Raw genomic sequence first — 15,731 nt, forward strand, 5'->3', positions numbered from 1 at the left:
TTATTCTTAACCACACACAAATTATTAATACAACAGCAGTCTGGATTTAGAGAAAAACATTCTTGTCATACAGCACTCATTAAAATAATTGATAAATGGTTAGAGGAATTGGACAATGGAAATTTTACCGCTGTTCTTTTTTTAGATTTTAAGAAGGCATTTGATACAGTAAATCACAATATACTTTTATCTAAACTAAAATTATACAATTGTGATGAACACTCTGTAAAATGGTTTTCATCATACCTCTCTCAGAGAATGCAAAAAGTTAAGTTAGGAACCACCGAATCAGAATATAAAACTGTAACTTTTGGAGTTCCCCAAGGTTCTATACTTGGACCTTTATTGTTCCTTATTTATATCAATGACTTACCATTAACCTTAGAATATACAGAATCTGATCTATATGCTGATGATACAACTTTACATTTGTCATCTAAACCTATTGTAAATTTAAATATATGTTTGAATAAAGACTTAGACAATGTTATTAAATGGTGTAAAGAAAATGATATGATGATAAATAGCAAGAAATCAAAATGTATGCTTGTTGGATCAGACAGAAAACTGGAAAGCTGCAATGAATGTTTATGTGTTTTATCACAAGATAATATCACTTTAGATAATGTTGAAAAACTTCTTGGAATTCATATTGATAAAAATCTATCATGGTCAAATCAAATTGATAAAATATGCGAAACTATTTCAACCAGAATATACCTGTTAAAAAGGTTGAAACGTTATTTACCGTTAAAAGGTCTTATTCTTTTTTACAATAGCTATATATTACCCATTATTGACTACTGTTGTACAGTATGGGGTCTTACCACAAACTGTAATCTGGAGAGGATACATAAGCTCCAAAAACGTGCTGCAAGATTAGTTTTATCTGTTTCTTTTGATTTTCCATCAACATTAATGTTTAAAAAGCTTGCATGGATGACTATATTTACAAGAATACAATATTTTCAAGCTGTGTTAATGTTTAAATGTATGAATGGTCTAGCACCTGATTATCTATCTATTAAATTTACTGCTTGTACTGATCTTTATAATTATTGTCTCAGGTCGACAACGTCAAGACTTCTTCATGTACCAAGACCTAATTCTGAATTTTTAAAAAGAACATTTAAATATTCTGGTCTTATTACTTGGAATAATTTACCAAATAATATTAAAGAAATAAATAATTTAGATACATTTAAGATCAAATGTTCAAACTATTTTCAAACTGTACAGAATGAAGATGCTTGATTCTAATGTATTTTTTCTTCTTCTATTGAATGCATATGTACTTATTCAATATTTAAGCTGCTATGTATAACAGTATTGTGTATTTTATTTTGTATGTATTTTGGTTTTTTTGTTTTTTTTTTCTTTTCTATTTGTATTAATAGTTTTTGAAGGCCTCATGGAAGATTAACATGTAATTGTTAAATGTGTTACCTTCGTTAAATAAAGAATTTTATTTATTATTTATTTATTATTTATTTATTTATGTGCGTCTGTTGTCATTTTATATAAAGGACAATCAAACAATTATTAGACGAGTATACAAAACAAGCTAATTTTGTGGACCGTGAAGCGTTACCAAACGAATTTGTAAAAAACAAATCATCAAAATGATTAGATAGGTATACCAAGTAAGACAATTTTGTGCTATGTGAAGTGTTACCAAATAAAATTGTAAAGAATGAATTAACAAACAATATGTAGTCAATTATTAGTCCAGTGGTAATGCTTTGTAGTCTTTCTATAAGACTACTAGTAAGAATTGTCACATTAACTCTAAAATAACTGTAAGAATTTGACAAATGTTTGGACATTTTTCGTTTTTTTCAGCGACTTATCTTGCGAAAATTGACGGAGATTTAAGGGGATTTTTAATATTCAAGAACGCACGGACAGTATTCTTTTACTGGTTTTATTTTTAAATGGTTGTCACTAGCGATGTTTTGAAATTTTAACAAAAATGTGTACCTTGTATTTGTAAAGAAATCGAGTAAAAATTACCGCTATTACTGAACAGTTGCTTAAGTATAATAATTTGTCCAAATATCAATAATACAGGAAATATTTGATGTGAAAGCGATTTTTGATTATCAATAAATCCTATATAAAAACAACTTGTTATAAATGAAATGATTGCAAAAACATCAATAAATAAACGTTTTCCATTGCAGATTTGAGGAAAGGACACCGCAATTATACCACATTACATGATTTTCTTTGCACACAGCAAATAACCTACTGCAACTCCTTTGACTTGCAATGTGTCATGTGACCATATAATATTTCGAGATATAAATCTCAAACAATCCAGTATGCTATCTATAGTTATTGACTGATAACCAATCATGATAACTGTATAAATGATAATGCTTTAAATTGAAAATTTCCAGATCATTCCCATTGTTTCACAGATTAGACTATATGCTCCAGCTGCTTTTGATTTACCCCCTCCGTTTCAAATATAAGCAAAACCAAGTATCATCTATACTACTAAAATAACGAGGTCCAATTTGTTAGCCGGCATGACGTAAAAACGACGAACCAAAGAATTCATCTTTATATATAACTAATATAGGACAATGGTGTTGTTTAAAACTAACACCATTCCAGGCCCTTTTGTTTTCCACATAGATAATATTACCAATAATTAATAAGTTCCGGGTCGAATCCGATACCGAAACCAATAGTATATGTCACATGTAGTTTCCGGTTGTAGTTACCGGTTACTTTCTGTAAATCTCTTCTCTATCAGGAGAACCTGGAATTCTTCCAGTAGTTGTTTTATATCTATGTTACGCTATAGTACACTATTTAACAAGTCTGTTTTCTTCCACCTCAATACCACTATTAATTTTGGTGAAAAAGTCAAATTTAGTTTATAGTAAGTTTATTGTAGTAAAAAAACACAGGACGGGTTCAAAGAGAAAGATTTTGAAAGCAGAGAAAACTGTGCACCTTACAATCAGCATGACTTTATAAGATGACAATATACGAATACTAAATATCCAGGCTAAAAATAAGGCGTAGGTAGTTTAATTCAGTCACGAACCCGCGATGTCGCGTGTGTGTTCTAGTATTATATTATCATTTTGATTACATCCACGTCATTTGGGTTCTAGTGGATAACGGTCGGCAATGATACCACCTTATTGACGTACTATCGTTTTCCTTTCATATCTATAACGACATTAGTAAAACGAATAAAGGATCCGAATGATATATTTTTAGAATGAAAACAAAAGACGGAATTTTGCTTTGCTCACTCATCAATCTGTTGCTTTATCCCCATACTAGTTTTGCATTTCATTTGTTATTGAGTATCCATTCAGATGTATGAAAAGTATATGCAGTCTAAAGATTCTGAGATACACAAATGTACTGTATTTATTATCCAGTAGGATGTATGAAAATGATATCCAATCAAAAGTTTCTGAGATACACGGATATTCTTCTAAAATCAAAGAATTGAAGGGAAAATATGCAACCGTAGAACACCAGTTGTGTGATATAAAAACATCAAACCAAATACTAGAACAGGAAAATATGAAGAAGAAGAAAGAGCTGGTTGATTTACAGAAAAGGTAAAATGTCAAAATAATGATGTAATAAAATAATGTAGCGTTATTTAAATATTGATACCAATAAGAAATATAAAATATCATAGTTTGACATTTTTATGAATTAAAACAGATAAAAAAGCAGACATATCAATATTCTATAATTGATTATTTTTGTTTATACTATAGTATAGATCGAGGTCTAACTGACACATATAAATGAGCATTATTGGCGACTGGAAAGCTTTCACGTGCGAAATAAGATTCTACAGATAAATGTATATGAAAAAATGTTACGAGTTATTATTGATAATTGTAAATTAAGTTGACAGTTGTAAAGTTGAAATCATCAGGTTTGTCGTAGATTTTAGTTTGATTTCGTCCATCTGTGTCAGTATCGAGGAAAATATCAAGATGTGAAGCAGACCTTCTTTCGGTAGTATCCTTAAAAATTAGCATAAAAAACTCATCAAAGATTGCAACATATAAAAACAAGATGAATATAGAAGTACACGAACCTTAAGAAAACTGGAATTCGCGTAGATGCTGCTTCTAGGTTTTTGGTAGCTTCTGTATTTGTGGCAACCGTCAAGTTGATAGTATTCAAATATGATGCTAATCGTTAATAAAGATTCACTGGGTAATGTTTCTTGGCAGACCATCAAACATTTCTAAATTAATAATCCATAATGATTGATATCCTTTTAAAAAAATCAACACGAAGTCCACTTGAGAAAATTTGGGATTCACCAAGGTGCTACTAATAAATAAGCAGATTTCTGCTCAACTGAAAGCACCCGCTATGGTGCGTATGACCAGAAAACATTCCTTGATAAGTCGCATCGTCGTGAGCGAGGAAAGGAGAATGGAATTGGTATAATAGTACATGGCATTTAGTGTTTTAGGGTAGACTATGGAATGAATATACTATAGAAGTAAATATACGTTGTAGAAGTAACAATCGTTGTCATTTTTTAATTTACATCATTAGGAAAGGATAGTTGGGGAATGAAATTATCATAAGATATTCGTTATTGCAAAATTATAAATTAACTTTGATTCAGGCTATTGTTTATCCTGAATATACCATAAATAAACACACTGTGAAATTTAGCGATAGCTGCCAAGCCTTTATAGAACAAACATTTACACGTATAAGCAACAATTTGAATTATGAAACAGATGAAGTCTTTATTCAAAGTCCATCATTTGTTGTTCCATGAAGGCTGTGAAGCTATGTAACAACTACAAAAAAAACCTGACCCTACCGCCGATTTTCTTCAGCGAATTTAACGAATCTTGTTCATCCGTGGTTCAGATAAACAATGATTGTTTTAAAAAAAGGATCTGTTTAAAATTGCCTTAAGATAATAATTGTACTTCAATATTTCAAAAGTTTTATTTAATGTTTTGCTTTTTTAATCTTACCTAAATTTTAGTCTGGAAATGGAGAGAGAGGAGTCGAGAAAAAAAGATAGATTCATTGAGAAATGTCAAGCACAAGAAACTCATCTGCAGTCACAGATAAGAAATCAAGAGAACATGCAGTCACTAAAACTAGAAAAGGACAACTTAAAAACAAAGTAAGGATAAAACACTAGGATGAAACAGTTTAAGTTATTTGAATATATTTAAGTGCATTTTGTTCAATTCTGTTAAAAAATTCTAACAAAAAGTCATTAAAATCGAGGTATGATACAAGCCGTTATGTGGCCCCAAAAATTACGAACAATAGTAAGAACGTTTAACAAAAATACCGACGTCAAAGGCAAATTCAAAAAGGGGATGTCCATAAAAACTGACAAAATCAAACACTATCAATGAACGGAACAAGTGAAAAACAACTGCCATATTCCTGACTTGGTATAGGCATTTTCCGAAGAAAATGGTGGGTTAATCCTGGTTTTATAACTAGCTAAACATCCCACTTGTATGACAGTTGTTTATTGTTCCCGGATATGTGACAATAATTAGGACCCAGCAGCCAAAACTGTGTAGACATACATCACAGGCATACAACACAACTGACTAAAAAATTCAAACAAACATACAAATTAATCTAACAAAGACGCCAACCAAAAAGGTGTAGTAGAAAGTAATAAACTCATCATAGATGCCAGGATTGAAATTTTGTACGCCTGACGCGCGTTTCATCTACAAAAGACTCACCAGTAACGTAAATTTGACAATGATGTCAACAAAAAAAGTTTTTGTCGTTGATAGTACATATAGTATATAATATACATTTTCTCGATAAGGTAAAAATTAAGTAAATATAAATACAAGGTTAAACAAAATAGAAACAACACTGTAAATACCCTTTGTTTCCGAATTGCACATCATGATCCACCTGCACCAGGAATGCCCAAGTTAAAAGGTCAAAAACCCGATGGAGGGATGCATAAATACCGAGTCACGTCAAAATTTATAAAGTTTTTCAAACTATGTTTATTTTATTGATAAATGAACATGCAAATGTAATCTAGACTCTTTAGTTCAGAAAGGTAACTTGTAATGTCAGAATGCTGTCACAAATATATTGAAATCTATAGGTTTGACCTAAAATGGCTATTGTTCACATAGCTTTTGGACAAAATAGATATGAGCCAAAGCCTTCTGTACAAAGATATCTGCAGCCAATGTTTTTCTTTTCAAAATAAATCTTGTTGCAAAATATCTTTTTGAGTCACGCCTTGACTCATATCTTAATATGAATGAGAAAATCTAAATATGAGATTTTTGTAGTTTTGCACTAAATGCAAAATGTTTGACGCTGTAATTTCTGATCAACTAAATAAATGTCTAATCAACATCTGAAGTATGACTTTGGTAGACTTATATTTAGAATTTCAAGCGCCAAAAAGTGGCCTTATCATACCTTCTCTTTTTCGTTATGGTCCAAAATGACAAGAAAACATTAATTTATTACCAGGTCATACTTATTGGTACATGAACAGAAATTGAAAAAAAAACTCAAGAAAAGATAAGTTCTTTATTGCATGAATATCCCTGCTGTTGTAATTCAAATGCAATAAACACATATATCAACTCATGTCCTAAGGCATCAACTAAGGTTGTTATAATCTCTGTGTGGTTTTAGTAGTGTTTGCAAGTCTCAAATATAACGACATTAAGCATAAATGTGGCGACATTATATTTGCATAAAAATTAGTACTCCTTGTTTTATTACCGTAATAAATTAAAACCTTTCCAAATTAAACTTGCATCTAAAATTCAGATAATGCAAATGAGCTTTATCTTCCAGCATAGAATATAACTACAAAAAGAGAAAATGTATGAAATAATACAAACAGTTACTGTATAATATATCATTTTTTTTTCAAAACACAAAATTCAGTTTCCATTGAACTCAGAAACTTTCTGTATCATAAGATAGATAATCATTACATTGTTGCAACACTATATTTGTTTTTTTTTTATGTTTTATCATTTTTATTAACACTTTTTTTCATTTTCATGTGCTATATCATCTATTCTATTTAGAGTACTTAACCAGCATGATGACTTAATGAAAACGAAAAATGACTTAGAGTCAATGAAGCATAGATTACTTCATGTACAGACCGAAAATTCCAACCTTGGAAAAGATATACAGGTTTTAAAAAGAGAGAAAGACGATTTGCAGACAAGGTTTGGATATAGTTAACAGTGAAGTTTTGAAATAAAAACTATCAATATACTGGTTTTAAGGAAGACGTTAGATACAAAAGGAATATATTCAAATTCATAAGTCGATAACAAACTGACAACGCCATGGCAAAAACAAAAAATGACGAAAAGACAAATAATCTACAAAACACAACATAGAAACAACTAAAGACTGAACAACACGAACCCCACCAAAAAACGAAGGAGATCCGGAAGGGTAAGCTGATTCTGCTCCACATGTGACAACAATTTAAATATGAAACCCAACAATCCGTTCTATGCTCAAACAACAGACGAAAAACACAGAACGCTACTAAATACAAAAACTGATTTACAGACTAAAAAATGTGATGGGGAAAACATGTCTGCGAGCGCTCCCCTAACATTGGAGAGTAATGTAACAGAGCAATTTTAGAAAAAAAAACCTGTCAAAATCTGTTTCAAATTAAGGGTTGATTCATCAGATCGACAAGAAGCAAAAGGACAAAAGACACAAAGTACCGGTATTAGATTTCTCACAGTTACTGAAAACTAGTTCAAAGCCTATAACAACATATAGATAAGTTTGTAAATTTTGTATGTTTTGACAGGTAACTTAACGGACTTGTTGGTATATAAAATTAAGGAGATGAGGTATTATTGCCAATGAGACAACTATCCACCAAAGTTCAAATAAAACGGATGTAAAGAATTATAGGCAACCGTACGGCCTTCAACAATGAGAAAAACCCATCCCGTATAGTCGGCTATAAAAGGCTCCGACATGAAAAATATGAAACAATTCAATTGAGAAAACTAACGGCCTAATTTATAACAAAACAATTAACGAAAAACAAATATGACAGACATGAACCAACGACAACCACTGAACTACTACTGTTAAGAACTAGAAAGAGGATAGTTGGAAAATATATTAAATCAGTCCGATATCTTTTCAAAACGATAAGAATTGGACGATTCCTATTTAGGAATATGCAATCCAGTTGTGTTTAAAAAAGGATGTTTGAACTTTTAGGATTGCGGTAACTGATCACAAGGACGTTAAAAAGTGGCAACTTTGCCTATTTTTGATAGCCAGTGAAGATAATTGTTTGTTATCCTATTTTCTTTAATGGATAGTTATATTATCCTTCAAAATAACATTTACCCTAACATAATTAGCGAACTCTACTAGAAAGTCCGCAGTCATGAAAACTAAATTTAAACAAGATAATAACATACGGTTATATGATGATTTTGAAATAAAAAGATAGAGTCCGTTTTTTTTTATAATGGAGTTGATATTGAGTGTAACCCGAAGGAAGCGAATGTGCGAATAACTCTCTTAAAACAAAGTGTATATGACGTCATCCGTTATTTATAAATTTTGCCTGATAGGCTCAATTTATTTATCTATCTTTAATCTATTTTTGTGCCCTTCAATCATGTGTAGGTACCTGAAGGTTAAGTAATGTAGGTTGTCAGTTCGATTAAACTTATATCCCATTGATCTATCATCATAATGGTAAAAGAAAGAAAATTGTTTTGATAATTGAAAAAATGCTAGACATCTTGAATTTTTTTCTCGCCTCGGTTAGTCGAGAAAGCGAGACTTATGCCACTGTTTCCGGCGGCGTGAGCGGCGGCTGCGTTAACAAGGCATTAGTTTATGATAAGGTCAGTTTGAGGGGGAACCACTGGTTGCAGGTCGATGATATTTGGTATGCAGTAGTATAAACATCGGCACATCTCATTTCCATGGAGATTATATGACCCCGCCCTCTCTATATGCATATGGTACAATGATTCATTGACGTTGAAACTTTGCATAGTTTACTTTTATAAGTTTGTGTTTATGTCATTTAAAAGAGAACCACTCACTTATGGTAAGTCAATTGTATTTGATATGCAGTTGTATTAGCATTGGGATTTGTCATTTCCACAAGGAGATTATTTGGCCCTGCACCATCAGTCATTGTTCCTTGACTTTGAACATTTTGCATAGTTTACACGTTAAAGTATTGCAATTATCCTTCAAAATTGAATATAGGCGAGACATATCTCTGGGTCAACAGTTTATTTCAATATTTGATAGATTTTGCAAGTTAGTCATAAAGTCGGGTCGATGTTTTAAATTTAATAAGTCACTCAAATTTCTTGTATTATAATATGTACCTTAGCTGATCGCAAAAAAAAACGAAATGCATTTACAGAAAGTGATAAAATTCAGTTAAAAAAAAAAAAAAAAAAAAAAACAACAATAGGTATTAAAACATTTTTCAATTAAAGTTCATTGCAGGATATGTAATTTTGTCATTTTTATTTGTAATTAAAGTAACATCAGAATTGTTGTATTAGCCTCTACGAATTACAACGGACACCCCTTCTTTTGCTCCAGTTGTAAACATTGTATGTCGTTAGAGACGTTATCGTTTCAAAAATACTTCGTAAACTGAAATATGTTCAAACCATTTCCATTAGTTTAATGTAATTAATTATCGGCAGAACAACATCAAATCCGAAGTTCTGATCTACAGCAATGCTGCTTGGGTTATTTTTTAAATTGAAAAAAAATATCCAATTTGACTTTAGGTTGTCGAAATGATGATTCAATACTTTATAAACTATCAATTTAACAATACAAAGTATAATTTGTTATAAGTTCTAAAAAAATAAAAAAATATTTGTTGGAGTAGGTTTCCTAGGTGAAGGAACGCGTGGTTCGATGGTCTAAGTTTCATGTAGGATCAAGAAAAACTATGTTCAAACATATTTTTTTTTTTCCCACTTTCTGCAAATACGCAATAGTTCAAACAATGTTCGCTTACCACTTTCTTTAAGTTTTCTATAGAAGACGAAACAAAGTGGTCACTTTTGTTTTCTTATATTACCGATAGTTACAATAGTAACATGCCCTAGTAGAGCTGTTTGGAACAGGAAGTACATCATTTTTCGTCTCGCAGTTATCGAAAAAAACCACTATTTTATGCAAAAATAAAACATTAAAATTCATTTTTTTCAGACATTCAGTTTAAATTACTTGTAATAAAAGAGATATTGCTTATCCGCTTACTGGACAGCAACAACCAACAGAATTGAAAAAAGGGCCATTGTTGCTTATAAAAATGAGGAGATGTGGTATGATTGCCAACTACACATTTGGCCACCAGAGACCAAATGACGTAGATGTATGCACACTGGATCACCGTCCGGTCTACAACAGTAATCAAAACCCATATCGTATAGTGAGCTATAAAATGCCCGACATGACAAAATGTAAAACATTTCAAACGAGATCAACCAACTGCCTGATTAATCACAAAACAATACACGAAAAACAAAAAAGACAAACAGCAACCAACAACAACCACTGAATTGCAGGCTTCTGACTTGTGACAGACACATATGTTATTTGAGATAAACATGACTGTGTGTAAGCACTCAAGCTCCCTTCTAACCTTATAAAGTGTATACTAAACTCTCAAGTTGGTATCCAATTGTGGCGTCTATATTTTGAAAGTTTGTAAGAATCGGTAATATTCAGTATGGATATCTTTCAAATCATTACATAAAATTTTGTTGAAAGGAGGTTTCTGGTAACAACTTACTTCAATTTACCGCTGCTTGAAAAATTATGTCTGGAGACAGACAAGCAAGTACTTACATATTAGGCCTTTTATGTCTACTACTGCCATTTCTTAGTCATTTATCAATACCAAATATGCTTGAAAAACAATAAATACTTATATAGGCTTAGCAGTGTTGCTGGAGAAAAATTAACGAAAGGCAATCCATCTATAACCGACCTTGGCGACCCGAATCGGCCAATGAAAATCGGTGAGAAGTATGGGGAATTGTATGACAATGAATGGACTGATGCTATGGAAAATGTAGGAAATGTGAAGAAATACTACAGTGATATGAAAGATGTTGAAAATGAGGAAATCATCATACGTCATCTTCACAGATTATTGGAGGTAAAGATCATTTAGTTCAGCTCAGTTTTCAATATTTGTTTTCCAGTTTGTCTTCTAGATATTAGATGTCAGTAAATAATAAATTTTATTAATGTAAAATTAAAAAATCATCATCCACTTGACATTTTATTTCATACATGCATACATGTATGAATAAAATGAGATGTAGAACAAATGTTAATAAAACAGCGACACAAAGACACAACAAAAAGAGACATTAGGTAAACGTACTTTAGTGACTTGAAATTTTAACCAGTTTCCGTACTAATTTCTTAATTGAAGTATGACATAAACGTTAATGTCTATTTGTTTTCAATTTTTTTTTCACTTCACAATTTACTTTTAAACCCTCAGCAAATATAACTAGTTTTAGTTAATGCAAAGAAACATCTTAAATAATAGAATACACAGGGAAATTTTGCTCACGTGAAATTCACCTCAAACGAGCTTATAAAATTGAGAATGGAAATGGGGAATGTGTCAAAGAGACAACAACCCGACCATAGAGCAGACAACAGCCGAAGGCCACCAATGGGTCTTCAATGCAGCGAGAAACTCCCGCACCCGGAGGCGTCCTTCAGCTGGCCCCTAAACAAATATGTATACTAGTTCAGTGATAATGGACGTCATACTAAACTCAAAATTATACACAAGAAACTAAAATTAAAAATGATACAAGACTAACAAAGGCCAGAGGCTCCTGACTTGGGACTGGCGCAAAAATGCTGCGGGATTAAACATGTTTTTGAGATCTCAACCCTCCCCCTATACCTCTAGCCAATGTAGAAAAAACAAACGTACAACAGTACGCACAGTAAAACTCAGTTTAAGAGAAGTCCGAGTCCAATGTCAGAATAGGAAACAAAAGGAAATAAACAAAATGACAATAATACATAAATAACAACAGACTACTAGCAGTTACTGACATGCCAGCTCAAGACCTCAATTAAACTGATTGAAAGATTATGTCTTCATCATATGAATATCAGGTACAATCCCTCCTGTTAGGGGTTTAGTATTATACCAGCATAAAATATATGAGAAGAACATAACCCGTGTCATGCCAACAACTGGTTTTAGAATAAATATGTTTAATTCCGATGCAAAGACCCTATAAGTGAATCAATATTAAAGCAGAAATTTGCAATCTTTAATGACCTGACAACAGTATCGTAACTATATCCCTTCTTAATAACTCTGTTTAAAGGTTTTGTTAGCTTTTGAGGTGAATACTGACATTTTTGTGCTTTGTAAAGACTATTACCATAAAAGATTGGATGTGAAATACCCGAACGTATAAGATGTCTGCATGTTGAGTTATATTTACGAATGATGTCCTTATACCGATGATAAAATTTAGTAAATGTTTTGACTTGGTTATGATATCGAAAACACTGGTGTAATAATTTTTCAGTAATACATAAATTTCTCTCTCTAAAATCTAATACGTTGTTACATACACGAGCGAATCGTACAAGTTGAGATATATAAACACCATAAGATGGTGACAAGGGAACGTCACCATCTAAAAATGGATAATTAACGATAGGAAATGAAAAATCATCTCTTTTATCATAAATTTTTGTATTAAGCTTCCCGTTAATGATATAGATATCAAGATCAAGGTAAGGACAGTGGTCATTGTTAGTATTAGCTTTATTTAAAGTTAGTTCAACAGGATAAATTTCTTTAGTATACATACTGAAGTCGTCATTATTGAGAGCCAATATATCATCCAAATATCTAAAAGTATTGTTAAATTTTTGTATCAGATGCTGTTTCGATGGGTCTTTGCTGATTTTAGTCATAAATTGTAACTCATAACAATACAAAAACAGGTCCGCAATAATTGGTGCACAGTTAGTCCCCATTGGAATTCCGATAACTTGACAATATACGGAATCTCCAAAGCGAACAAAAATGTGATCAATTAAAAATTCAAGGGCAGATATAGTATCAAAGCATGTCCAATTGACATAGCTCTTTTGTTTGTTGCTACTAAAAAATGACCTAAAAGAGTTTGAACAAATGTATTCGCATTCCGACTTTTTAAATGCCCATTTAATTAGGTGTGTGAATTTTTTCTTAATAAGAATATGAGGCAAAGTGGTATATAGGGTAGCAAAATCAAAACATTGAACAGATTCAAAATCACCAATATATGCATGCAATTTATCAAGTACTTCCAACGAGTTTTTGACACTCCAAAAGTAGTTAATTCCACTATTTTCAAAGGCCTTATTTGAACAATTTATTATCAGGTTTTTGATTGTACCAAGTGCACTAGTAAGTAGAATAGACAATTTAGTAGTGGAACAATGACTTGAAGACGAAATAAATCTATTTGTGTAGCTTCGGAAGCAAGTACATAGTTGGGACTTTCATTGTATTTGGTTCTGCTTGTAAAGACGTAGCTAATAGTTTATGTTTGTTACAGATATCGTTTTCTGAAAATGAAGTCAGTTGGAATGTTGGTGAATTCGTGATTTCCTTTTGCAGAACCTCAATGTAAAATTTATGTCAAACTATAATGATATTATTAGCAGCTTTATCAGCCGGGACAAAAACAAATTCCTTGGCTAGTTCTTTTAGTTTATGTTTGATACGAGAAATAGGATTTTTATGGTTGTTGTTAAGAGTAAAATGTTCTTTATACATGAATCTCACTTGAAATTTCTCACGTGAATGTCACGTGAATTTAATTCCCCAAAAAATTGGTATTTTTCATAATTTTGATTAAATTTGAAAATTTAAATGTTATTTGAATAAACTTATTTTCAAAATTCATGTGAATTTCACGTGAAAAAATTCATGTGATTTCGACATGAAATTCACTTGAGTTTCACATGAGATTCACGTGAAACTCACATGAACTGATTTCACGTGAGTTTCACGTATAAGCTCGTTTGAGGTGAAATTCACGTGAATCTCACGTGAGATTCACATGAATTAAAATTCACGAGAAATTCATGTGAGTGAAATTTGCCTGTGTACCTTCCAAATTATTGGATGACTTTTTACGTTCTAACCATAAATAAATCACATTTTCCCGTCCAATTTCTAAACAAATAGGATGTGCGATTGAATTAGATGTTTCTGAATCAGGACTATTTTCATAAAGTTGTAAAAAGAACATATGTATGGAAACGTAAAAAAAGGATGGCTTTGTGTTCATTATAGCCTTGACCAGGATTGATCTACAGGTGATTACATGCTATAAAAAAATTTCATGAAGCGTTATGGAAATACGAATGTCAAACAATTAAGTCATGCATTTATTGTGTTCTGAATTAACCTGTAGTATGAAAACTTACTATTATTCGTTTTGAAAAGCAAGGATAAAAATAAAAGATATTGGTAGTTTGTTTGGTGTTCTCTCTATGCCTGGTTTTGTTATAATTCCTGCTGCCCTTTTTATGTACAATAAAATTACTGTTGTCCAACAATAGGGACCTAAATACGGAAAACTGAATATCTTAAAAAAACGTATATGATATATTCATGCAGTTTAATTGGGTTACTGCTTCAAATTCAGGCTTAATAGGTGGAAATTCAAATATTTTTTTTTATTCAAAATGGTCAAATAAAGATATTTGTAAATTGAATGGGACTTAAATAATTAGTATACAAGTTATACGTCTAATATCAATAATAAAAACACGTATTTCAATGGTTTTTTATTCAATAAAAAGTTGGAAGACAATAGTTACTGTACCAACTGGACAATCACTAGAATAAACACTACGATAACCGTAATGTTGTTTTGTAACTCCACCTGTATTCCTTGACTCTGATAAAAACTTGTTTTGATTCTTCTTAGATAATAAAAGCTTTTAGGCCACTCACCAGACCAATCATAATTTTTTAAAGCGTGTACATTGCATATATCGAAGAATTTAAATGAACATGAAGATTGTATATGCTGAAACTTCTGAATTAATAACTAAGAAAGACAGAAATGTAATGATTTCCCTGTCGAGAGTAAAACAGTACACTCTCCATACTCTCATAATGTTATAGACTGAGGTTATTGAACTCCTTGGTTTTGAACTATTGGTGATGCAATTATGTATGAATACCCATGAAACCAATATTTGTACAAAATTGTGTTTTGCTCGCCACATTGCAATAATAGACAATATACAGAATACGGTTTTAATTTATGAATATATATCAAACTTTAATAAATAATTGTCGAACATATTATACTATGACAAATTATATATCATAAGACAATTTCATATTCGTTTCAATTTCCCTTTGTTTGAAACCACATGTCTCGTTATGTTATAAGCTTTCGCAGGGTTGTTAAATTATGATTAATAATGAACATGCGTTCGTCTTTCTTTTACTTGTTCTTTTTACCTTAATACATGTTTTGCAGTTTAAACCGTGACAATTGATTACATCTTGGTAATTAACTCTCAAGTAACTACACGGGAGATAGAAGTAAATATTAGGTATACATCAAATAGACAGAAAACAGACTGTATGTTTGAAAGTAATTTCTTCGGTCTTTTTTTTTTAGTTCAAAGTA

The 15,731-nt window shown here is 31.4% G+C and overlaps 1 protein-coding gene across 1 annotated transcript in view; it reads left to right on the top strand.

Annotated features, from left to right (window-relative positions):
* Positions 1-15,731, top strand: part of LOC127715477 (cytotardin-like) — a 55,535-nt gene that overhangs the window by 33,920 nt on the left and 5,884 nt on the right. The window contains exons 4-7 of the mRNA XM_052221538.1: positions 3,408-3,593; positions 5,009-5,152; positions 7,074-7,220; positions 10,969-11,194. Coding sequence (XP_052077498.1) covers positions 3,408-3,593; positions 5,009-5,152; positions 7,074-7,220; positions 10,969-11,194 — 703 coding nt within the window. The remainder of the gene's footprint in view (positions 1-3,407; positions 3,594-5,008; positions 5,153-7,073; positions 7,221-10,968; positions 11,195-15,731) is intronic.

This window comes from Mytilus californianus, unplaced genomic scaffold, assembly GCF_021869535.1.
Source record: "Mytilus californianus isolate M0D057914Y unplaced genomic scaffold, xbMytCali1.0.p SCAF_9, whole genome shotgun sequence".
Taxonomy (NCBI): domain Eukaryota; kingdom Metazoa; phylum Mollusca; class Bivalvia; order Mytilida; family Mytilidae; genus Mytilus; species Mytilus californianus.